The sequence below is a fragment of the Nelumbo lutea genome, chromosome 1, assembly GCF_056320005.1.
Source record: "Nelumbo lutea isolate HS-2025 chromosome 1, American lotus-T2T, whole genome shotgun sequence".
NCBI lineage: Eukaryota > Viridiplantae > Streptophyta > Magnoliopsida > Proteales > Nelumbonaceae > Nelumbo > Nelumbo lutea.
In genome coordinates this window covers 217973094-218000193 of record NC_142684.1, presented here as the reverse complement: position 1 = coordinate 218000193, position 27100 = coordinate 217973094, and the positions used below count along the sequence as shown (strand labels likewise).

Here is a 27100-nt window from a genome sequence, read left to right as displayed (position 1 = left end):
AGGTTGGGCCAAAACCAATGCCAATTCCCATGCTAACCCCACATAAATTAAACCCAACACAACTTGAAATGGGCTTGGGTGAGTTGTTCAGGTTTGAAAGTTTCCTCACTTGTATTTTATCCAACAAGTCATGTGTTGTACAACTGGATACAGTTTGACATGTATCGATACAAAAGCATATCAATGCCTAGTTTGACGAAACTGTATATTGGTCACTTTTGGATTATTTTTGAACTTTAATAATATATATATATATATATATATATATATATATATATATATATATATATATATATATAATTATAAAAATTCAAATAGAATTATTATTATAAAAACTAAAAAACAACTTAATATTTAAAATTTCTCAAATTTAATAAAAAACTAAAAATTATAAAAAATAATTTATTTATGTTTTATTTTACCATTATGTGTTAAAAATAAAAACATACTTATTATCTAAAAATAGTTATTATTTATATAAAAATACTAAATAAATAAAATTTGAAAGTTATAATTACAAAAATTGAAATAGATTGATAATTATTGAATGATGCCTACATGTTCTAAAGTCCCGGTATTATTGATTGTAATGCTTTCCTTCATATAACCTATTAAAGTGCTTTTTTCATGTATTTATATCTTGTTGATGTATTTTGTGTATTTTGAATGAATTTCCCTTAGGTGGCAGTGGAGAAGGGCATTGATGCTGGGAAGTGGAGAAACACAGGAAGGATCATGAATTGCAACCAGAAAAGATGTTTCCGAACTGATGGACTGTTTGATTTGCCGTTCAATCTGTAAGTGTATGTTTCTGTTTCAACTTTCAAGCTGAAGGAAGGACCTTTCAACTGACCGGTCTACAAAATTACTTTGATGTTCTTTGTCCACTACTCACTGGACTAGTTTTTTTTTTTTTTCAAGAGAAGCGTCTTTGCGCTTATTTATTCAATTCAACACAAAATTACATTCACAATTCAGAATTTAGAATTTAATAAAGAGTAATATCTAAGTCTTGTACTTTGGGGGTAGTGGCACTTATTCAGTCCTGACCACCTGCCAGCAAAACACGTTCCAACCTCTCTACCTATATGATCTTACACTGCATATCTCATACATGATGGATCCCACTTTTATGGTGGGTCCCAGTCTCATGGTGAGATGTGTGGTGTCAGGCCATGTTGGTAGAGGCTTGGAACATGTTTTATTGGCAGGAAATTCCAATTCGTCGCACTTAAGCTTTTTGAACTTTCATTTCCAACAAAGACCCCCTGAATTTTTAGACTCTAATATTTTGCCTTTTATTCTTTTTGGGATTAGCTAAATGTTTTAGCTCTTCATAGGCTGTGGAACCAATAATAATAATACTGCACACCAGTCATAAAATACATGGGGTCCACAATTATTCAACCTCGAGTGCTATCATTGGTTATAGCCTGTTGCACAGCTAATGCATTCAATTAATCCAAATTATGTTCTTTATTGGGTTGATGGTGATACTAAAATTACCAAATTACCTATATAAATTTCCATGTTCCGATAACACCAAATATCGATGACGAAAATAGCTTTCGAGCAAAACCTTGTCCTGAAACTATTATAGAAGGAATTGAAATCAATGGAGACTCTCAATGTCAAAAACTTTTACTCCAGAAATCGGTGGAGACTATCAAAAACTTGTACTCTATTTTTGTTTTTGTAAAAATTGGTGGACTGTGTCGAAAACTTTCACTAAGAGGGAATTCGTTTTCTGGATTTTGAGGGGGGGAGTTGGTCAATGGATTTTGGTTCCCATTAATCAATAAATTCATTTTCTTTTTTTATATTTATATAATAGGTAAATAACTTTCCCACCTACCAGCACTTTGATGGGACAAAAATATCCTTTTATAATTAAAATGACCATTATCTTATTTACTTGAAAAATAAATGACCATGATTAATACTTACTCGAAAAATAACTTACCAAAAAGCGACGAAAATAGTCGTCCTCAAGCCGCTGGCTTAACTATACTTCCAATGTGATCCTGTTGTAGAAATAAAAAGAAAGAATAAAAATTAGTGGAGATCAGTGGCAAATACTTCTATTACATTATTGGATTTTTCCAGAAATTCCTCTTCTTTCAAGGTTTAGAATTTTTTTTGAAATTCATGGCAAATCTTGTTTAATTTTGTTTATGAAATGATTATCTCCTTTTCCTTTAAGTTTGTCTATGAAACAGAGCATTGTCTCTGCGATAACCAAATGAAACCTTGAATTTATGTCTATAAAAAAAAAAAAAAAAAAAAAAAAAAAAAAATCTATCATTTCATTTAAATACTGAAAACAGCCATAAATCTGTAAGGATCTATTGGAAGTTGAAACAAGCAAAAAAACTTTAATATTATATTTAAAAAACTATCGAATAATAAGTTGTTGAAATAAATAAAAAATGGTAATTTAAAAACTAAAAAATTTTAAACAGTTGAATAGATTTTTTTTTTCTTTTTTGTAATTGACAGAATTGCAATGGAGGGATATTTGTTGGAAAGTGCAATTTCTGTTGCAAAAAAATAGAGGCAATACAGTAGGAAATATCTGGTGAATGAAAATAACTCACTGCATAATTTCATCAAGGAATGGCATTTAAATAGGCACCTACATCAGATAGAAGCATAAAAATAGGAACCATTAACCACTAAGCTAAAGATTTGGTAAAATCACAACCACTTAACAAACTTGCTGAAGACTAGTTCAGCAAGGCTCCAACTAATAACTGTCTTCCTAAAAACTAGGACAACTGGCCAACAAATAACAAAAATAAAGATTTTTTTTCTAACAAACCCTCCCTTGAACTGATGTCTACAGACATCCAGTTTAAAACATTCAGAATCCCCTCAAATTGAGTCTTCCAGACTGCAAACTCCAAGTAATTTCCTCAACTTCAGAAAAACAGCTAATTTGAGGAGCTTAGTAAAAACATTAGCAACGTGGTCCCCACTTCTATAATAAACGAGATCAATGACTTCATCCTTTGTGAGATCACGCAAGAAGTGATACCTCACGTCTATGTGCTTGCATCTCCATGAAGAACAGGATTTTTGGAGAGCTCAATTGCTGAATTATTGTCACAGCAAATCTGGGTAGAACCTGGTTGCTCAAACTGCATCTCCTTGAAAATTTTTCTCAACCAAAGTGCTTGACAAGCACAAGAAGCTGCTGCTACAAATTCGGCTTTTGTTGTTGACAAAGTAACTAATGATTATTTCTTTGATCACGAAATAGCTGCAGAACCCAACATAAAAACATATCTAGATGTGCTTTTTCTGTCATCCAAATCTCCAGCATAGTCACTGTCTGTAAATCCAATCAAGCATGATTGTTCACCCTTCTTGTATAAAAGCCTGAGTTCAGTAGTACCACGCAAATACCGAAGAATCCTCTTTGCAGCTAGAAGATGAATTTCCTTTGGTTGCTCCATATACCTGCTGATAAGATTTACAGCATACATTAAATCAGGTCGTGTTGCTGTCAAGTACATTAAACTTCCAACCATTTGCTTGTAAAGAGTGTTGTCAACCCCTTTTCCTGCTGGATTTTTCACAAGCTTCAATCCTGTCTCAATTGGTGTAGTGGTTGAGTTACAGTTCTTTATATCAAACCTGTCCAAAATTTCATGGGCATATTTCTTTTGAAACACAAAAATTCCAGTAATAGATTGCACTACTTCTATGCCAAGAAAGTAATGCATTATCCCAAGATCAAACATTTCAAACTCAACCATCATGGATTGTTTAAAGTTTTCAAACATTGCTCTATCATTTCCAGAGTATATCAAAATCGTCTACATATAAGCACACAATAAGCAATTTTCCTCCATTTTCATTTTTTGTATAAAGTGTATACTCGTATGGGCATTTTTTGAAACCTTCCTTTAAAAAATAAGAATCTATATGACTGTACCAAGCTTTAAGTGCTTGTTTTAGTTCGTGTAGAGCCTTTTTTAATTTGTAAACTTTATGCTCACTATCGAGTTTCACATAACCAGGAGGTTGATCAATAAATACCTCTTCTTTTAAATCTCCATGTAAAAATGCAGATTTCACATCCAATTAGAAAATGGGCCATGAGTTTTGTGCTGCTAATGCAATCATCAATCTCATTGTATCATGTCTGGCTACAGAAGCAAATACTTCTTTGTAGTCCACACCAAAGTCTTGCTTATAACCTTTGACCACCAAACGCGCCTTGTACTCATCAACTTTGCCATTCTCCTTCAACTTCCTCTTGTAAACCCACTTAACACCAATCGTCTTTGGTCCCTTTGGAAGGTCTGTCAATTCCTAGGTTTTATTTCTTTCAATAGCTGCAATCTCTTCATCCATGGCTTTCTGCCATTTTTCTTCTTTGATAGCAACTTCAAAAGTTGTAGGATCACAATCTGAAAATAGGGCAAAATGTGTAAGTGAATCATCAATATCATTTATGTTGGGTACCTCGTAGTCTGACATCCATGCTGGTCTTCTTCTGACACGTTGAGAACAAGAACCTGCTGCAGCATCAAGTTGTTCATCTGATTCTGTTGTTGGTGGTGAAGTTTTAGAGGCTGTAGGGATGTCATTTTGAGTATTATGAGGGGCCGGAATTGCTGGAGCATTTTGTTGTTGTTGCTGTTGCGTTTCATCTGCATCTCCCTCATCAAAATCTGCTTGAAGTTGCTGTCCACCTGTATTGTTGCTCCACAACCATGTCTTTTCTTCATAAAAAATGACGTCACAACTAATAACAATTTTCTTGGTGATAGGATTATACAATTTGTAGGCCTTTGAATGATCATTAAAACCAAGAAAAATGCATTTTTCACCTTTGTCATCTAACTTTCTTCTTCTTTGATCTGGAACATGGGCATATGCTATGCACCTGAACACACGCAAATGATCTATAGTTGGTCTATTCCCACTCCATGCTTCTTCAGGAGTTATATTTTGAGCAGCTAGTGTGGGGATTCTATTCAAAATATAAACACTCCAACTGACTGCTTCAGGCCAGAAACTCTTAGGAAGACCACTTCTTTGTTGAAGGCTTTGCACCATATTGAGAATCGTTCTATTTTTTCTCTCGCTTACACCGTTTTGCTAAGGTGTATAAGCTGCGGTCAGCTGTCTTTTAATTCCATGTTTGCCATAAAAATCAGCAAACTCTTTTGTACTCTCCACCTTGGTCAGTACGTAAAATCTTAATTGGACTGCCAACTTCATTTTCAGCTAGTGCTTTAAACCTTTGAAAGACTGCGAAAGCGTCCGACTTTTCCTATAGAAGATACACCCAGGTTTTTCGGCTAAAGTCATCAATAAATGATATAAAATATTGTTTACCTCCATTTGATGTTGGTATAATTGGCCCACACAAATCAGAATGTACTAGTTCTAGTGCCATCTTAGCCCTCTAAGATTTTCCTTTTGGAAAAACATCTCTGTGTTGTTTGCTAACAACACATTCCTCGCAAATTTCTGAAGGAGACTCAAAATTGGGAAGGCCTGCCACCATGCTTTTCTGCTGCAAGGTCTTCAAACCACCAAAACTGAGATGACCATAGCGAAAATGCCATAGCCATGTTGTCTTTTAGTTTTGCAGCGAGACATTTGTGGGTAATGTGATGGAGATACAAAGGAAACATCCGATTTGCTGTCATCTGTACTTGGGCAATTAAACCCAACTTGTCATCTTGGATTCAACGAACTCCATCCTTAATTGAGATCTCATATCCCTTTTCTTAAGGCTAGCCAACACTAAGCAGATTAGTTTTTAGATTTGGAACAAATAACACATTGGAAATAGAATGATACTTTCCTTTGGCTTGAAGTATAACACTTCATTTTCCCAAAACAGATACTCTAGAGTAGACATATTCATGGGCCGGGCCAGGTCGGGCTCGAGCCAGGCTTTGACTCTTTATTAACAGAAAAATGTTAGGCCCGAACCCGAGCGCAGCCCGACCAACGGGCCTACAACTTGGGCCCAAGCCCGGCCCTGATAAAAAGCCCGAAGCCTGAGCCCGAAACCCGACCTAATAAAAGAAATTTGAATTCTTCCCTATCCAAATGGACATTTTCTATTTTAATTTAGATGTTTTTTCCCCTATTAAAATGAACAACAGGCCTACAAGTGAATCAACAACATTCTCAAATCAAAAATTTATTCAAATGGACATCACATAGGGTTTTTACTTAGGTTTAACTATAGGTCGGGCCGGGCTATTTTGGCAAAGCCCGAGCCCAGCTCGAATTTTATGCGGGCCGGGCTTTTTGGCCTGAGGTTAAGCCCACGGGCCAAAAAGCCTATTCAAGCCCGTCTGGGGGTCGGACCGGCCCGTCGGGCCACCCGGCCCATGAATAGGTCTACTCTAGAATTATCACCAAATTTAACAGTATCTCGGAATGATTCATCCAAATCAGAGAAAATTGATTTGTCTCCACACATATGGTTGTTGCAGCCCATATCCAAGTACCATAAATTCGTGTGAGTTTCCTCCATAGTATGACACACCATTAGGAGAGAAACTTCTTCTTTTTCCTTTTCTGCAAAGTTAGACTTTTCCCCTCGATGTTTATTTAAATTTGTACGGCATTCTGAGTGATAGTGACCATACCTGTGACAACGATAACATTTCACCTTGGATTTGTCAGCTGACTTTGGTTTAGATCCTATTGAACTCTGAGCATCACGAGCCTTCCAGTTTCCTTGAGATTCAGCATCTTTCTTGTCTCCTTGTCTTTGGTGTGTATTCTTGCCCTTCCATCCACCCTTTCCATGTCCTCTTGAGCTTGTTGCTGCCTGCAATGCTTGTTCTTCATTGTCTTGTTGGGTATTTTCTGCTCATGAACTAGCAAAGATTTTTGCAATTCATTTATTGAAAGAGTATCAATGTCTTTAGACTCTTCAATAGAACAAATCACAAAATTAAACTTGGGTGTCATTGAACGAAGGAAATCCGCATCTTGTTTGCAATTGCCATTGTCCTTGAAAAGTACTCTGAAACTGACTCCACTGACTTCATTTGAAGAAGCTCAAACTCTTTACGAAGAGCTTGGAGTTGCACACGCTTCGCCCTTGCGTTCCCTTGATACTTATTCTTCATGGAGTCCCATATTTGCTTGGAGGTGTCCTTGCAAAGAATTGTTTCCAAGATTGAACGATCAATAGCTTGAAAGAGATAATTTTTTGCCTTCAAATCTTTCAGCTTTTGTGCCTCCTGTTCTACTTTTGTGCATCTGTCAAAACAACTCCAGTTGCTGCCTCTTTTATGCCACTTTCAACGACCTGCCAATATTCTTTGGACCTCAAGAAATTCTCCATCAGCAGGCTCCAATGATCATAATGACCATCAAAGCGTGGGATTGCAGATTGAACAAAATTTTCAGAAGCCATAGAAATCGTTGCTGCAATGAAAGAAAGAGTTGTTGCTACACTCTTCCTGTTTCACTCTTCGGCTCTAATACCACTGTTGCAAAAAAACAGAGGCAATATAGTAGGAAATATCTAGTGAATGAAAATAACTCACTGCATAATTTCATTAAGGAATGGCCTTTAAATAGGCACCTACATCAACAGATAGAAGCATAAAAATAGGAACCAGTAACCACTAAGCAAAAGATTTGGTAAAATCACAACGACTTAACAAACTTGCTGAAGACTAGTTCAGCAATGCTCCAACTAATAACTATCTTCCTAAAAACTAGGACAATTGACCAACAAATAACAAAAATAAAGATTTTTTTTCAACAATTTCAATGTGTTTTTTGTCACGAATAAAAGAACGGCAATAATTATCACTGACCCTTTAGTACGGTGGATAGAATGCCTTCGTATCCTGAAAGACAAATGGAGTAATGGAGTTCAGGTTTGCATATCTGAACTGTGTTATTGAGCATTCAAGCACTTATGAATGCTCCAAAACAGCACCATCATCTTTCCGAGAATATTGAAACAGCAAACGAGTGGATTCGTCTTGTATGCAAGTGGTTAGAGATGGCAATTTCACCTGTCGCTGTGGAGCCCCGTCCCGCTCCACTCCGATCGGGCGGGCTTTTTGACCATTGATCGGGGTTTGGGTGGGTTTCGGAAAAACTTGAAACTCTGAGATCGGGGATGGGGTGAGAATAGTATTTGTCCACCCGCTCTGATTATAGTATAAAACATATATATATATATATTTTAATATATACTAATATATGTATTATATTATATTATAATATCATATATTATATATACTATATTATAGTTTTTTGAGAAATAAAATACTATATTATATTACACAATATAAAAAATAGGGCAGGGCAGGGCAGGGCAAAGTCGGGGATCCCCGATCCCCACCATTTTTAGCCCCGTTAGGGATAGGAGCGAGGATGGGGTAGGGAATTTGAATTTGGAGTCAGGTACGAGGCAAGAAAAACCCGGCCCCACCCCCCGCCCATTGCCATTCCTACAAGTGGTGTTTGATGTAATAAAAACAATGTTTTAAAAAATGACTCGAAATCGAAAGCCATAGTCACAAACCTGTATCGACAAGTGGTGCCAGCTATCGTCTGAACCAGTGTCTAACCCGATACAACCCCTGAAAGGACGTATCAGAAAGCCATGGGCACAAACCTGTATCGATACTTTAAACCTTATATTAGATAACAGAAATAACAACAATCCTTCACATCAGGCGCCCATGACGGGTAGTTACTAAAAGTAAAGAGGGGTCCTGGTTGAAGTATTTTTGCTCATTTCGCAATGCATGGGCCGGGATACTATATTGTACATAACAAAAAGGAGATGAAATGACAGAAAATTTTTGGTCGTGTAAAAAGCCAGAGTAGTCTTGAATTGGAGTGCCCGAATCACATTGTAGGAATCGGAGCAGATAAGGATAGGTCCTGTAGATATCCGTTTCACAAACTGGACTCCTTGATGTATTTATTCCAAGAGGTTCAACTTCCTCCACTACTGATCCCCGGCTTATGAGACTTTTTACACCCACCATACCTAATTACCCATACAAGGAGTTAGAAAGGCAGATAATAGCACCCCGGCTTGGATAGTTGGGGCTGGGTGCCACTCACATGATGTGATAACGGGTTTTTGTTTCCACAAACCAAGGGCAGGAAAGGATAAAATCTTCCAAAAACCCATAATTTCACCTCTTTTAAAAGCGTTTTCTACGTAAAGGGAAGAATCGGAACTCTCTTTACCTTTCAACTTGGACCTAATCTTAGATTAGATGAGGAGGACCACGAGGCTGAACCATTTGGAGAAACAATCCCAACAAAATAGTTAACATAATTCCCGCAACTGACGAATTACTTTCTTCAGCCTTCATTTTATCTAAATAATTATGTAAATCAGTCACCAACAGAATGCAAGTGCGAGTTATCTTTTTAACAGTCAAGAAGGTTCTAGACCTCACGTCAGACCCAACAGCCCCTCAAAGCAAAGGTCATTTGTTTGATTCGATCTGCTTGAAAGAAAGCTTTAGCATCCAAATTATACAACTTCTATGTTAAGGTGACAAAATACAGAATACAAACTGGTTTTCCACTGTCCCATCTCAGGCTACTGACCACAAATAGCCCTCATGAGTCCACTTCTACAAAAAGGCTAGCCTGAGGATGCAATCCTGCTTCGTTCAATGACAAAGAGTGCTTCTCTGGGCCATAGACAACCCTCGGAAAGTTGGAGACCAGGCTGTACTTCTCTGCATTCAGGCAATCCAAAGAATCAACATAATCATAGAGGGACTGGATTGTATCTGTATTATGGAATCTCCTTTCCTTGCGTTCTCCAGTCGGAAATCTTACAAGAACCTGTCCAAAGGGAAACAAAACACCTAAATTAGCAAAGCACAGAATTATCTCCCAGTAGTTGGAACCCAAATGTATAAAGTCTGAACCATTAGCAAAGCACAAAGTAGGAATAGATTAAAGAAGTGCAACAAAATAATACAAACAATAAATTAACGGTTCATTTGTCATGAACAAAAAAGAAGTCTGGAACCTTGTGGCTGCAAAACATTATCACTGATCTCCATCTAGCTCAGCTCTACTAAGCTGAATCCTCTTCATCTCTCCTCATTATGGATATAGCAACACATAAAACATTTTTTTGTACCATAGCTAAGCCCAAATAAAAGCCTCATCTCCAACAGCAGCAGATAAATCAATCCGGATGACAAACAAGACTACACGTTTTTATGTCAGTAAATTCACGATCTCTGAAGACAGTACACTAGAATGCAAAGACTAGTTCATCACCAACGAATAACCAAAAAAAAAAAAGGAAAAGAAAATGTCCAGAAGCACTGGAAAACTACATGATGCTTGAAATATTAAAAAAACCTTTTTATTTAAATGAACCCACACACATTTATATGCCTTTTTTGAACATAGATACAGGTCATAAAGCATAAAAAACTTTTATATTTTCTCAAACGAATGTTCACACGCCTTAAAAGCTAAAAGAAAGCTAATTCTCAAAGGCACAACATTTTTTAAGCAACTTCTCCACATGAGCAGTATTAAAGAATGCAATTGGCAGAAAAACCTCATTTTGTAAACAAGCACAAAACTTGAACTTTGGCTGAAACCTAATAATAATAATAATGATGATGATGATGATGGTAACAACAACAACAACAATAATAATTCAAATTGAGAAGCGTTACTTGTGTGACATTAGGTCCTTTTTCAGGTTCAACACCCAATGACATAGCTTTCTCCTGGCGCCTTCTAATTAGTGCAGCTTCTCTCTCAGCAGCCTCACGAGCTGCTCTTTCCCGTGCTTCCTCTTCCTCCTTACGCTTTCTCTCAGCCTCAGCAGCTTCTCTCTCTAACCGCTCTTGCTCTTCTTTTCTCTGGCGTTCCCTAGCCTAACACAGCAGAAAAGCAAATTTCAGAAACAGAAAAATAAGTTTCAAAATTGCATAGGGTCCTAATATAGATATAATCACAGATTCATGGTCCATGTGAAAGCACCATTTCTACTTGTCATGCATAATTGTCAAGGCATCACCTAGTGGATGCCTAGATGACATGACACCTTTGGTTGAGTTGAGTGCCTCGCTTAAACACACTGGTTTATATATTAAAAAAAGGTGCTTGTTTAGGTAACAGAAATCACTAGGTGGCCATCATTACTGTGTGTGCTAACGTCTTACCATATATCATACACCATCCATGCTTTGTTCAAGGATTTTACCATTAAAACATGCAAGATCAAAGGATTTCAAGAAAAGAAAAAAGAAGAGAACTATAAAGAGTTTTATCCTTTTTAAAGTCACCTGTCTGTTTTTTCTGGCCAACTGGAGTAAGATTCTTATTCTCAAAGTGGTGAGGCCAGAATGGCCATTCCCTCAAATGGAGGAATGCCATTCCACCAGGAATGGGAATCAGAATTCCATTCTGCTCAATCAAACAGCTGGAATGGAATGGGCAATTTGGATTCCAATTCCAGACCCCTACTCCCACAAATCAAATAGGCCCTAAATTTTTATTAGTATAAAAGTATAGCCTTATGTAGTTGCTAAAAAATTAGGCATGCAATTGCTCTATTAAATACTTCTTATGTCAGTGCTATGTCTGAAAATTTAAAATTAATTGATTTAAAATAGCATTGTCCTTTAGATAAAACATTGCTATACCTTGAGAGAAAAATTAAAGTTGCTTGTAAAGAGAATTTCTACTTTTTCAATTTATATGCATGTTGATTGGTACATAAAATTAGGGAACTAACCTATGATTTAGTTTTATCTTCATAAAATTCTATTGCCTAGGTGACTACGTACTCTACTGTCACCTATATGCCTTGATAACTTTGCTTTTATGTTTCCATTAAAATAAGAACAGTGTCAACCCTGACAACCAGTCAGATGATATAAGACAGCAAATAAAAACCAGAAAAGTAAAGTAACATACCTGATCAGCTTCAAGTGCAGCCCTGTAAGCAGCATCTTGCTCCTCCCTCAAACGCATGTTATTCCTCCTCTCTTCTGCTTCAAGCCTGGCTGCTACAAGAACAGGCGCACTCTCTTCAACTACTCTCTGAAGGATTGTGAGCATTTGTTCAGGAGACCTTGGACCCTCGATCTGTGATCACGAGTCAGGTAGGGATATAAGAAGATTCAGTTTCAATGACCATATAAATAGAAAAACGAGAGATATATATTCACATTGCAGGTATCAATCAGGAGATGAAACACACATGCAATTAGCAAAATAGTACAATAAACTTTGAAAATTATTACATTTAAAGAGAACTTTTGGTAATCAAAGCAATGATGTTCAATTTAATACAATCTACTGATTAAAATACCCTTTAATATCTTCTTGAAATCTACAGCAGAAGCTGCATTTTATTATCAGTAACAAAATTTCTTAATTACTAATAATATGGTTAGAATAAAAAATTTTACTTCTGTGGTTCTTGAGTTTTACAGATGGGAACACACACTACCAAAAGTACTTATTATACCCTAAGGTGCTAAATAGTTGGGCTGAACTAAAGGCCCATATGATTCAGGCCATTTAATAAAATAATGGACCAGTTATTTAAGCTCTTTTTACAACCCATACAATGTCTTTAAATCAGGATTTGGACGACACTTAAGTGGGACAACTAAAAAGGCCATTATCCAATGTTGGTTTGGTCCAGCCATCTGAAATCTTGGAAGGGTTAGACTTGATACAGACAAATCTTTGGCATTTTTTGCACAAACTGGCCATTTATGTCAAACCCTGAATGGTCGTACTCAAAATAATCAACTAAATTATTGAGTTAAGTATCTTGTATGGAGATTTCTTCAAAATATTTTCAATAACAAATATACAGATATTACATTATAGAGCTAGCCCATTGCTACTCTCTCCAACAGCTCCACACAAAATCAGACATACAAGCAGTACCTTGTCTCATTCAAAAGGATATGCCCCCTACATCAATTATTGTCTATGAACTCCCTTCCCTGCAGTTTCTCTTCAGCCAGCTAATGACTGATTTTGAGTTTCCTTCCACAATCAGATTTCTGTTGCCATTGAATTGACCAGTCTTAATTCTTCAACTAGGGGTGCAACTCGGGTTGGTCCATGCTAACATTTTACACTGCTTCTTTCTCAGGATTTGGCTGGGCCCATTCAAATTTTGACAAAAGCTGAACCCAGTGATTTAAAAGGTGCACCTAGGCACACGGGCGAGGTGCATTTTAGTGTATGCGCCTCACCTAGGTCCTAGACGCAGCGGTTTCAAAAGGCGCATGCCTGGTGCGCCTTTTTAAATTTTTACGCTTTTTTGCTTTTTTTGAACCTAGCAGTTGGGCCCGGGGCTCCGTCCCCAAACCCCTGACCACGCCCCTCGAGGCAAGCACAAACAAGTCCATGTTTGGGTCTTAAATTCTTAATCGAGACTTTAAGACCCTAACATGGACTTGTTTGGGCTTGCTTCAAGGGGCTTGGTACAAAGGCAGCTCGTAGAATCAGGAATGCAATATGTTTTAGATCACATTAGCTACTTGAAGTAATGCAACTGAGACTGTGTTTGTTTCCAATGCAAACACAAATACGTATCCTGCATATTTGCCTTCATCCTGGTTCATGAATGCAAAGTTGGTTCACAGCTTAGTCCGTTTTTTGTACTCTTCTCGTTTGTTTGGAGTTGAGGTAAATGTGCGTACAAATTTGCTGACATTTGGTTGACATCGATGCAATCTATGAGAGCAAACGTAAATGCTCTAACTACCTACTCTCCACTGTGTTGAACTTTCGGTCAAATAACCATCAGACCAGCTTCGATGAAATCTGGACCTTCCATTCTAACCAAGATCACATGATAAGAGGATCGTGCGCTCCATTTCGGAACTCCTCTTCTTCTCTCTTTCTTCTTCTTATTCTTCTTCCTTCCACTTTGATCAATCAATCCGGTGCTCTCTCTCTCTCTCTCTCTCTCTCTCTCTTTGAATGTTAAATAAATGGAAGCTAGGAGCTTGGGACTCTAGTGTTATTCCAGCCTAGGAGCCGCAAAACACTGCATTTCTTTCTTCAATGACTCGATCTGGCTTACATTTAATCGGTGCCTACCGTTTTCATTGTTGTTGCTGATGGCGTTTGATCAAAGCTCCACCCAGAAAGGCCTCCGGTAGTTAGATGTTGCTCGGATGGTCGTCGAAGAACCACGTGATGTCGTTGGTTTGGCGACAAGGAGGAACACCGGGGGATTTCTCCCTAATTCGGCTCGTGATGTTGGCAGTCCTAGGTCTAGACAACAATTGTATCATGCGGCGACAGTTCCCGGTATTGGGTATGTGGGGTTAGGGTTTGCAAATCCGATGATGGCTTGGTGTTCTCGTCCGCTTATGCTGATTGGCATCGCTGGTGGTGTGCCTGTTGGGTATACTGAATTTCCAAATGTTGGAAACCGGGTTGGAGATAATGGGGCCAATCGAGCGAGCAATGAGGGTGGCGAAGAATCGGTGTCGAGGAAGAAAGTTAAGTTTTTGTGCAGTTTCGGAGGTAAGATTTTGCCGAGACCAAGTGATGGGATGTTGAGATATGTCGGAGGTCAGACTAGGATAATTGGCATGAAGAGAGATATATGTTTTCAAGAACTAGTGCAGAAGATGACCGACATCTATGGCCAATCCGTGCATATCAAAACACAAGAGGAGATGAACATCTCACCCCCATCTCCGACCAGCAACAACCATGCCATGGCCGGAGATGGGGTGAGAAAGTTATCGTTGGGGGTTGGGGTGGGGTGGGGAGTGGGGGGCAGAATGCAGCAGATCTCCTCTCACTCGAACGGCTATTTTCGTTCGATCGAACAACAGCACAAACATATGCCCTATTTACATCATGAGTCAGAGAGAGCAAGTTTGCATCTAAAAAATCGATGCAGTAATGCACTCTGGAAGCGACATAAAGCTGTCAGAAAAAACAATTTTACACTCTTAATCGATGCAGTTATGTATGCCAAACACACGCTCACAAACGTGAACTGGATAAAACCCCAGTTTGGCATTTGTATCGCAAACAAATGCAGCCTGAGGAAAAAAAGAGATTGTGGGTTTTACATTCTTGAAAATGTTTTATATGTCTATTTATTTTTAAATTTTCATTTGAATATGCTTTACATGTTACGTTCATGTATTTTAATTTGATAATAGGTTTTCTAAAACAATTATTTTAAAATAAAGTTTATATTTTTTAATAATATTTTGTTTAATATTTTTTGAATTTTTTGACTTTTTTTTTGGCATTTTTGTATTTTTGCACCTTGCTTCAAAAAGGTGCACGCGTCACCTTGCGCCTTGGGCACAAATTGCCCTTGACGCTTTTAAAACACTGGCCAAACTTGAGCCTACCCAAGTTGGCACCCCTACCTTGGATTAGCACTATGAGTTCCACTTTAATTGAGTTTCCTTCTCCTGTTGGGCCTCAATGAGCCACCAAGTTATGTCCTTCATGATTTCTGATAGCAACCCTCCCCCCCCCCCAACATGACTGTCAAGGATTTTCAAGCTGCTTGTTGCTTTAACATGTTATACGATAAGGGTGACCAAACTAGTGTATACCTACCCCCTTTTTTTTTAACGTGTTATACAATAAGGGCGACCAAACTAGTGTGTACCTACCCCCTTTTTTATCACTAGTGTGCCTACCCCTTCTCATGAACATTAAAGCTACTATGGACCAACCCCTAAGGAAAACACCAGTATAGAAAAAATGAATACTCCTTTCTAGTCTTCACCCATGACTAGACCTGTTCAAGGGTCAAGTTTGAGTCGGGCTTTCTCTGTATTAACAAAACACATTCAGGCCCGAGCCTGAGCGAGGCCCGACCATCAGGCCTAGGTCTTGAGCCCAAGCCTACCCGTCATATAAAGCCCAAACCCTGGCCAGAAAATTGGGAAAAAGGTTTTTCTTTTTTTATTCAATAAAAAACTATTTTGTTTATACTAAAAGACCTCAAAAGCCAAAAATAATTAAAGATCTCACTATGACTTGAAAAAAGAGAAGAGGAACAATTGAACAAAGAAAAAAATATTACATAAATTTTTTATTATATATAATATTCTTTGTTATATAATATATTATCAAGTCAAGCTAGGGCTTGGGCCAAAAAGCCCGAGCTCAACCCAAAAGAAAGTTGGGCTTGGTGTTTTGAGATAGAGCCCGAAACCGCAGGCCTAAATTCATGTCCAAGCCCAACTTAGAACAGGTCGGGCCATGACAACTAAGGGTGTCAATGGACCGATCAATTTGAACAGATTGGACAGACCAACAAGACATTGGATTGGATTGGGTTGGATTAAACCAATATCTGGTCCATTGATATAAGATAAGAATATATGTGTCAATGGACCAGGTTTGGGTAGAAACCAGTCTAAATCAAAATGAATTTAAACAGATTGGACAGTCTAGACATTGAATTGGACCGGTCCAAATTGGTCCAAAACATTCATTGGATTGGATTGGACCCAATCCATTTATAATGGACTCACATTGGATTGGATCGGATTGGACCAAATCCAATCCAGTTGACACCTGCCAACCTGTCGAGCTACCCGACCCATGAACAATTCTACCCATGACCCAATGAATGATTCTAATTCTTATCAAGCCTATTATATCTTCCACTGATTGAGATTGGTTAGGGTTTTGTTGTTTTGTTCTTCCCATGATGTCCATGATAGAATTGTTGCACTTGTGTAAAAAAAGGGCAGCCCAATGCCTAGTGCATGAGGCTCCCACCAATGTGGGGTTTGGGGAGGGACAGATGTACGTAGCCTTACCCCTACACATACAAAGGCTATTTCCAAGATTTGAACCCTACGTAACCTAATTCACAATGAAGTAACCCAACCATTGCGCCAAGGCCCACCCTCAATTGTTGCACTTGTGTATCTCCATGAGACCTTTCCCCTCTTTTTCCTATAGGAGAAAAAGGATGGCCAAAACAATGTATGTCTATGCCTCTAGTGCTAATGTAACACTTCCCAATAAAAAGTAGGGTCGGGCCCAACTAAATTGTTTTGACCAGAACTTAATTGTGGTTTTGGTATTAGAGGTAGGGGCCTTAATGTAGGAGCATAGTAAAACTGACCAAGGTGATCGACATCATGGTGGGCAACCGCCTAAAACAACCTAAAACCAATGTTTTAAAAAACGACCCAAAAACGGAACCATTTTCCTTCCGGGTCATAGGTTAGCGATTCGACCGTCTGGATCAAATGGATTAACCTGTGATAAAATAAATGTAAATAAAAAATAAATAAAAGCACAATGGATTTATCTCTAGTACGCTTATAATATAAGTCACAAGAAAAAAAAAAGTAAAATTTGTTTAAACTTGCTAACGAGTTCACATCAGTGCCCCACAATGCCCCACAACACATCTCGACCTTGTATTGGGAACATCTCCCGATGATAGTACGGAAGATGATGAGACATCATCGGGAGATGTTCCCAATACAAGATCAGGATGTGTTGTGGGGCATTGTGGGGCGCTGATGTGACTAATTGAAAATAACCCAATAAACAATTCATTTATTCAACACATGACGCAGCAGTTTTCACGAAGACACAACAGTTTAAAGAATTGATCGTATGATCTTTGAATAAATAACTCTTTAAATTAGTTAAAAAGTTGTAAAATGAACAATGGATTTACCATATTTTGAGTTGTGGGATTTTTCACCATACTTTCTTATCTTTTGTCATTTGTCATTTCAGTATTTTATCAGAGAGAGGAAGTGATTGAGTGTTAAGTGTATGGATGGATGGGAATTCGTTTTTAACTTGCGAACCGTTGTCTGGGTCGAACAATTTGACGGTTCAAACAGCCAAATAAACAGTTTATTGATTTTTCAACAATTTTTCTTATAACTCCAGGTTAGGAGGTAAACGGAATTGGGTTAATGACCAGCTTTCGGGTTGAACGGTTCAACCATCCAGGTCAACAGCGGTTTAAAAAGTGCCTAAAACCCAAAACCCATTGATATGAGTGCATCGGTACCCCAAAGGTATGATGTGATACACCCGACATTGAGCATATTGTATTGATACTTTGAACCTTGATCCACAATTTAACTTTTATCAACCCAATTGGATCCAAAAAATAAACCATATAAGGACTCAACAAGTCAAGACCATCTAATACTTCAATCTTCATGATCCTTAAGACCTCTTTGAACCTAAAATCCCACAAAGCTAAGGAGCCATCATATGATGAATAATGAATTTTAGGAAAGAATCAAGAAGAAAATGAATCACTTTCCAAGACAGAAGCCAGTGTTGCTCATGATGCCAGTGTTGCTCATGATGCCAGTGTTGTGTCCAGTGCCCCATCCATTAAAGTGTTCTCCATAGATGCTTTTTATCAGCAGCCGCAATGTGTGAAAATCTAGAGGAAATTCCCACAACCATTCCCCAAGTAACAAGGTGTTCCTCAATCTCAATTTATCTAATTCAAGAGCACCCTCCCCCCTATTTTGATAGACACTACCCCAGTTAATGATGATTTTTTTAGAATCTCCTTGTTCCCATAGGAAATCCGTCATGATTTTCTCCAAACATTTAGCCACTATGGAAGATTGTGTTACAACTCACAACTGGAAATCTTACATTCATTTCAGATCAACTGATCAAAACCATAGAATAATGGATGAACAAGTTTTATGATGTTGCTATAACAATTTCCTCTTACTAACTGATGGTTGGCTTCCTCATGAATCAGGTCAGAGTAAAAAACCACTGCTTTGGAGTTTGGAGTAACTTATAGCCATAGAACGGGAAAGTAATAGTTTTGACCAGTTAGCTCAAAATGGTTCATGGTGTGTCAATGAAAATATATTGATCATTTAAATAAGTCAAGATTTATTATAACAAAGTGAAACTTCCACCTAGATATTAAGTACTTAAGTTACATTAGATCCATGCTCACTAGCAAACTAACAATTCACTACCTACTGGAATTCCAAAAGATTCAGAAGATGCAGGTTATAGTTCAACATTGCAAAAGCTAAGCCACACCAACCAATGGCCATTAGTTCAACTGATTACCATACTTCTATTACCAATGGCTAATATAAGCAGTGAAGATGCAGAATTCCAAACAATTCCAAAGATGCAAGTAAGCAGGTTATAGTTCAACTTATTATCAATGGCCAATATAAGTGGTAAAGAGAAACTAGAGAAAATCCATGAGAAGTTTACAACTAGTCGACAGATCTGCAGTTAGTTAGTTGAATAGAAAGGTACAAGGGTCACTGACCCAAAACTAGCGTTAGAATCCTTCTTTGAGTGAGGTTACAAGGGGATCCTAATGTAAGGTAGTCTACAAACCTCCGTATGTATCTTAGTATATCCCATTTATAAGTTTCAATAAAATTTTGATTGGTACTGATTAAAAAAAAAAAAAAAAAACTTCTTTGAGTTCTAATAACAACTCATGAACAGATTTGCAATCAGTTGAACAAAATGCTGCAAAGGGTCACTGGCCAAAAGCTAGAGTTGAAATCCTTCTATGAGTGTTTCTATGGATCAGTTCTAGGTCTATCTTAGTTATAAAACAATAAGTGGTTTTAAGTTAGTTTACTAATTGAAATTGGAGTTCTGTAAAGGGAAATCTGAGCCCTTATGTTGAGTCTATAAATTTCTCTAGATCCTTCTTTCCCTTATTTTCCCACCACATAGGCCCTAATAGGATTTTCTCCTCCCTGTCCTACACCAAAAACCAATTATAATGTCTCTATGCTACAGAATTACAAAGATGCAAATATCTATTCGAGCAGAATCACTCTAACTTCTTGTGTCTAACATCTAATGTTCAAAATCTCTTTTCGGGAGGGGCAATATGATCAATCCAGGCTGCCCTTTTGGGGAATCCTTAGATTAGCTCATTAGCCATGCAAAGGGTGGCCCTGTTCACAATCCTGAATCCTCTTGTTAGACTACTCTCCTAAGAAACCCAAACTGAAAACGAATCCAAAATAACTACTTCCAACTTCAAGATGAATTTCTTTTTCGCTATGCTGTTTGCCTGAAAGTGGAAAAATCTTGCATTGCCATCACCTTCCTTGTTCAACTTGCATCTAGCTTTGTGCCTCTAGCAAACCTCCTCTCTTTCTATAATTTCTTCTAACTCTTTCTTGAGGTTTCAACAAGTTCTTCTATCAAAATCAGTGATTTAAAAGGCGCTCCTAAGCACACCAATGAGGCGCATACCTTAAAATGTGCCTCGTCTAGGTCCCAGGCACATTTTAGAGTATGCATTTCACCTAGGTCCCAAGCACAACACTTTCAAAAGGTGCATGCTTGGTGTACCTCGCACTTCATCCCAGGTACGGGCCTTTTGAAAATTTGCACATTTTTTTCTGTTTTTCTATGCCCAACAGCTGGGGATGGGGGCACAAAGATTGGTAAAACAATGTGAAGATGCATTAGAGCTGCAGCTCTATGGACAGGAAGAAAGAAATGCGAGGATTTTCCAAGAGAATGAGAGAAATATTCAGAATGTAAAGGACTGCATTTTGACCAGGACAATCCATTGGCTCAGATCCTTGAAATCCTTTAAAATATTCTCATTTGATGACATGTGGAGGAACTGGAGAGTTGTGGCTAGTAGTAGTACAAGGAAGAGCAGGGTACCAGCAGTATGGGTGCCTCCTCCTGAAGGCTGGACTAAGCTGAATTTTGATGGTAGCAGCCAAGGAAATCCAGGCCCTTCAGGAATAGGAGGGGTGCTGAGAGAAAAAGACAGCAATATCTTAGCTTTATTCTCTAGCTCCGTGGGTATAAGAGACTCTATTAGAGCTGAACTTCTAGCAGCGGTACAAGGTATTCAGATTGCAGATCAGTTAGGAGTTCAGAATTTGCTTATTGAAGGAGATTCCAAAGTTGTTGTGGGTTGGTTAAAGAATCCAGATTCAGTTATTTGGTGTTACAGGGACATTATGAGAAAAGTTAAGTGGTATTCAAGGAACATGATTGTCAATTCTCAGTGGGTGGGTAGAACAGCTAATGCCATAGCGGATGGGTTAGCTATATCAAGGGAACTTCTATTCTGGGCAGCTCTGCAATCTTTTTTTCTGAGCTCAATGTAATACTTTGTTGTTGGTAAGGAGAGGTACCAGCTTGTGCCTCTCCTCGGGCATCTGTTTTTGTATCATCATCTTATTATGTCTGAATAAATTACCATTCATTTATCAAAAAAAAAAAAAAAAACAGCTGGGGTTGGGGGCTCTATCTGGGATGGGCTGGATGTCTTTTGCTCACTCACCAAAGCTTTGAAAAACCCCAATCTGCTAATGTTGCTCATTCATTTATCCTAATAAAAGATATTTTTAAAAGACAATTAAAATTATAAAATCTTTTTATAGGGTTAAGAATTTAAGACCCTAATATGCAAGTAGGGGTGGCCACGAGCCGAGCTTCTCACGAGCTATTCGAGCTCGGCTCGGCTTGGTTTAAACCGAGCTTCAAGCCGAGCTCGAGACTGATAATATAGACTCATTTGCTAATGGAGCCGAGCTCGAGCCCAGTGAAGCTCGGCTCGTGAGGCTTGCAATCCTAGTATAATAAATAAATAATTTTTTATTGTATGCATACATATATACATGTACATATACATATAAATATATATAATAAATAATTTTTATAATTCTTATATTTTTGTACGTAAAATAAAAAAATATTTTTATATGTATACTTTTTATTTTTTAGACAAAAAACTTGTCTTGCAGTCAAGCTCGAGCCGAGCCGAGCTCAAACTTGCAAGCTTTGAACCAAGCCAAGCTCGAGCTCAAATCTCTAGCTCGAATCAAGTTTAAGCGAGCCGAGCTCAAATAGCCAAGTATTCAGCTCGGCTTGGCTCAAATCCATCCCTATATGCAAGGTGCCAACCAGCTGGTTGGTAAGGTCTCCTACTGGTCGTACAGAGACTTGGGATCACCCCCTGCCCCCCGATTGTGTAGCCCTTCAAAAGAAATCAAAAAAAAATTAAGACACTAATATGGACTTTTTGGGCTTGCCTCGAGGGGCTTGGTACAAAGGTGGATCATAAAATCAACAATGCATAATGTTAGTTTAACATCACATTATCTATTTGAAGTAATGCAATTGGGGAGAAAACAAATAGATTGAAAGTTTTACATGCTTGAATATGTTTTATGTTTATGTATTTTAATTTGAGATAATGGTTATTTCAAAACATTTATTTTAAAATTTAAGCTTATATTTTTAATTAATATTAGTTTAATATTTTTTTTAATGTTTTGGCTTTTTATTTTTATTTTTTGCTTTTTTGTGCGCCTTGCTTCAAAAAGGGTATGTGCCTTGCCTTGCACCTCAGGCGCATAATGCCCCTTGCACCTTTTCTTTGCACCTCGAACTTTTAAAACACTGATCCAAATCAGATAGAACTTCCTCACCTTCTTTTACTGTTTGGAGCTTCTAGAAAAGCTTAATAACCTTCCACTAGCTTGCACCTCTTCCTCCCACCAAGCCTTACTAATTACAAAAAACCAAGGTGATCCAACCACATATTTTCAAACCAGAAAGGTATAGGTCCCTGGTCCTCCACTAAAGGAATCACGAGAAATCCTTATGAGGCAATCATCTGAAATTGGTCTAGGCAGAGCATCGCATTCAACACCAGGCCAGTCCTCCTCTATCCGATTTTGAGCATATAGAAGGGGATTGAAAATTGGTTCATGTGAACTTAGCATCCAATAAGGAAGTTTCTTTTAAACCACACTCACTAATGAAGTTGTTGAAGATTTGAAGTTCCTCATACTGGTGGAGATAGGGTTATTGGGATTGTTTGAATCTTTTGTAAATCTAATCACATTGAAATAACCACCAATAAGCAATGATCCCTCCCATAGACCTCTTATATCACCAAGTTCTTCCCAAAACGATATACGTACTGGGCACATATACATTGGTCAAAACCCAAACCATCCTCTTTTCCTTTTATCTTCACGGACAACGAGAATTGCCCCACAAGCAGCTCAGTGCATTCAAAAACATCGTCTTTCCACAAAGTGATAATTTCACCCACCTTGGTAGAAAACCCAATTAATGTTCCTTTAACTCCATATATTCCTAATCCACCTCCTGTCTGTCTGACAATTTTGCATCTTGAGCAATACATCTGGCTTCTCTTTTTTCAACATGTTTTTTATTACTCTTCTTTTATTCCCATTTCCGAGGCCTCTCACATTCCACACTAATCTGTATATAGTTAAGCTTTCCGATGAAATAACTTTGCAATCATAGCGTTAAAAAAAATTGTAAAGAAAAGAAAAAGGAAATTAGGATGCAAGCACCGGTACCTGCTGAAGTAATGCAATCCTCTGATTTGAAGCGGCCATAACCACTGCACAAAACGGGAATCTGGAAGCCTTCAAGCTGTTACTCATCTTAAAACCCTCGCTCGCTCGGATACTCCCACCCCACGATACAAAATTCTCATTAATAAAGGATGCCACAAGTTCAGAGCACAAACTTTGCTCACAAAACGATGGTGTATCAGGGTGATCTGGTGAGTGCAAATACACAAACAACAGCTTGAATGCCTGGCGGGAACGCTGCAAGGCATCCATGAAGCCCTCGGTGACAAAATTGGGATGAGTCGTTCCGTAATTCCTCTCAAAGGCGGCTACAAAATCCAAAGCCTCGGAAGCGGCAGCCGAGAGGGAAACCAGAGGAGAGGATGCATCACCATTACGGGATGAACCCCAGCCCAGCAAGCCAAGGGAGTGAGAAAGAACGCCGCCGGCAACCCAGACACCAAGGCCGATGGCGCCAGAAATCAAGCTCAAACTGCCAGAAATGACGGAAAAGGGTAGAGTGATGAGCTTCCAAGCCAAACCGGGAGAAGCGGCGGGGGCGACATCTGCAACCGAATGTGACTCTTGCCGAGCCAATTCGGATCGTTCGACGCCTTCCCACGTATTGGAATTTGATTGACCTCTGCTACCGGCGTTGCTGTGGTCGTTGGAGGGACTAGTGGTGGTGTCGTTATTAGTATGGTTGCCATTTGGGTTGTCGGAAGGAATGGAATTGGAGGCGGTGAAGGCGGAGATCGCGAGTTCGAGATCCCAACCATGAGCAGCGAGCATCTCCGTGCATAAATCGGGATCTTCAATGCCAGTAATTGCTTGAAAATAAGCTAATTTATCGACGAAATCCCCCATCTCTGCCTATTTCCCTGGAAGGTGCAGGGGGAGATCGAAGACGAAGGACTAGGGTTTTCTGTCGGTGGAGTTAAAGAGCCCAAATCCAAAACCAGACAGGGATTTTGGTCTTCTTCCTTGACACTTGACAAGTAATGTTTCGTAGACGAAATTGAAATTGGAAGTCGGAGAGACTCGGGGGAGATGATGACTCGCCGTCGTATCTCTCCCTGCTCCAAATCCAGTTTGAACGTTGTTCTTCTTTTCTCCGTTGCTTTGGTTTATTATTTTATCGAAATGAATGAAATGTGTATGTTTGAGAGAGAGAGAGAGACATTGACAGGGAAAGGAAATGTGATTGCCCCAGGCCCCCGACTTTTTTTCAATAACATGTATCCGTTTACCCGAATCCGAATCGGGTTTGCTTTTCTTTTCTTATCGGACGTTCCCTTACCTATTTGATACGATAAAATTCTATACGTATCTTTTTAGTCCTGCATATATAATTATTTTTTTATCCTTCATTCCATAAGTATTGATAGAATAAAATTTTATGTTTGTCTTTCTCGTCATGCATATATATGTTATTGTATTGTATGATGTATCAGTGAATATGACTTGATATTCATTGATATAAAAGCATATCAGACCCTAATTTGATGGTATATTCAAATATTGATTTAAGATTTAATTTAAAAAATTAATAAGAATTGAAAGTTACAAAATTAATTTATTTTATTTATCCTAAATGATTTATACATTATTTACATAAAAATTCTAAATAAATAAATTTTCTCAAAAAAATTTAATAAAAATTATAATTATAAAAACTGAACTAAATAATTTACGAGTTCATTTTCCCCAACATTTTAATAGAAACTGAAAACTATAAAAATAATTTATTTTATCCACTTAAATGATTTATATGTTTTATTTTAAAATTATATGTAAAATAAAAATTGTATGTTAAAAATAAAGATATTTTTATTATTTTAAAAAATAGAGATTATTTATATGAAAATACTAAATAAAAAATATTCCCAAAAATAATAAAAATTGAAAATTATAATAACTGAAATAAAGTGATAATTATTGTATGATATGTACATCTTCCATAGTCCTCCCGGCATTTACAACATATTCATGTGATTTGTATGCATTTCTCTATTGTATCCAAGCATTTCTATATCTTTCATCTGTATTTATGTATTTCTAAAATGTACCTGTGTCCATATCCGTATACGAGTTTTTTAATACAATATTCTATACCGATACTTTAATCCTTAATAACAATAACATGTTTAATATGCAAAAAGCCAAATAAATAGAGAGATGATAGGTATGTGACAATGGAAACTAAGAGTTGTATGCTGTATAAGAAAGAAAACTGAGAAGCAGCCTAGGATAGAAATAGATCCACCTGTCAAACTGAAAGACCGGTAATAGATATATACTTTATGAATTATGATCATTAATTTACAATAATGCCTATAGCCTGTAGGAAAATGAGTAATTATGTTAATTTCAAAATTAAAGTATTTTTGCTTTAGCGTCAAGAGCTCAAGATGAAGCAATTTGATCATTACGCATAAACAGAGTCAGAGATATCCAAATCCAATATCCAATATAATTTAAACATGAATACACAAGGATCAGAGGTAAAGGAGAAATGGTCTGGCCATGTGAAATGAAGACGAGCAAATGCAGCAGAAGTGGGTAGGAAATTGGAAATTATGGATCTTACGCAACTCTGAATGGACAAGAAGAGCAAAGAGTATCTTGGATTGTTATTCCTGAACCTCTTATACAAAAACATTTGCCATCTGGCTCAGTCATTAGCAGAACAACACCACCTAGATAAAGCATAATGGAGGCACTGGATTCGTGCAGGTGAGCCCATAAAATTGGACAAGGCCAATGATGCAGAGAAAACCAAACAGTACAGTTTATTTTATTGGTCGAAAGGTAATAATAATATGTTCGATCGAGCTTGGTTGGACTTGGAAATCGAATTTTCAATTTGCCATTTTACCAGATTAAGCCTGACAACACCATTATCCATAATCTATAGACAACAGTGAAAAATCGTTCCATCAAGTAACTATCAACGTTATTGATTACACTAAATAAAATAAATCCCTTTTGGTAGAAAAATAAAAATAAAAAATAAAGCCCCTGGACGGCTGGACCCAGAGAAGAAAATGGAGAAATCTTGGGTATGCCCTTAAGCGTGATGAAAGAAGGAAAAGCTTAATGCATTTGGTCGAGACTGCTGCCACCACAAACCTATTAATGACTGTGTTTGATTGCAATGCAAATAAATTTGCACTGATGCAAAATCATGGCAGTGCAAATGATTTGAATGTAAATTCTCACCTATTTTTGTTTCAAATTTTAGCTTATTTTGTTTGATTACACTACAAATTAAGTAATTAAGACATCAAAAAGAATAAAGTAAAATCCAAAAAAAATTAAATAATAATTTGTATTTTGTTTACGTTTGCACTCCCATGCATTTATACTAGTGCAAATAAAATGCGCGTATAAAACAACTCTACTAAGATACAAAAGTAAATTTTCATTAATAAATTCAAGAAAATATTTATAATTTTCTAATGTGAGACAAGGTAATAAGAATTTTAATTTAAAAAAATCAAATTTTTTAGAGAACTATTAATTTTAAAGATAAAAGTGAAAGTATACAACTATGTAACCAATCAATTAAACACCAAAAATCGAGATTAAATCCCAACAAAAACTACAAACCAAATGATTAAAATAAGATCTAGTGAGATGGTACAAGCTCAAGTTCTTAGGTAGGGGCATGAGTGCATGACCAAATGCTCTAGAGAAGAAGATAGCAGTCAAAGCCGCTATGTAATGGTTAAGCTTGTCTGGTTTTAGTCACCATGGTT

General features: G+C 37.5%; 3 protein-coding genes across 3 annotated transcripts; all 3 read right to left on the bottom strand.

Annotated features, from left to right (window-relative positions):
- Positions 1-4320: 4320 nt before the first annotated feature.
- Positions 4321-5070, bottom strand: LOC148881048 (uncharacterized). The gene has a single exon (XM_088977832.1). The coding sequence runs from the start codon at positions 5068-5070 to the stop codon at positions 4321-4323; it is 750 nt and encodes a 249-aa protein (XP_088833958.1).
- A 1880-nt stretch (positions 5071-6950) lies between these two features.
- LOC148881047 (uncharacterized) lies at positions 6951-7405 on the bottom strand. The gene is made up of 2 exons (XM_088977818.1): positions 7317-7405; positions 6951-7248 (listed from the first exon to the last, which is right to left on the bottom strand). Exons 1-2 carry the CDS (start codon positions 7403-7405, stop codon positions 6951-6953), a joined length of 387 nt encoding a protein of 128 aa, XP_088833944.1.
- Positions 7406-9314: 1909 nt separating this feature from the next.
- LOC148881046 (plant UBX domain-containing protein 10-like) lies at positions 9315-26997 on the bottom strand. Its single transcript, XM_088963278.1, has 4 exons — positions 23343-26997; positions 11932-12102; positions 10683-10886; positions 9315-9825 (listed from the first exon to the last, which is right to left on the bottom strand). The coding sequence occupies exons 1-4, from the start codon at positions 24204-24206 to the stop codon at positions 9595-9597; spliced, it is 1470 nt and encodes a 489-aa protein (XP_088819404.1). The 5' UTR covers positions 24207-26997; the 3' UTR covers positions 9315-9594.
- Positions 26998-27100: the final 103 nt, after the last annotated feature.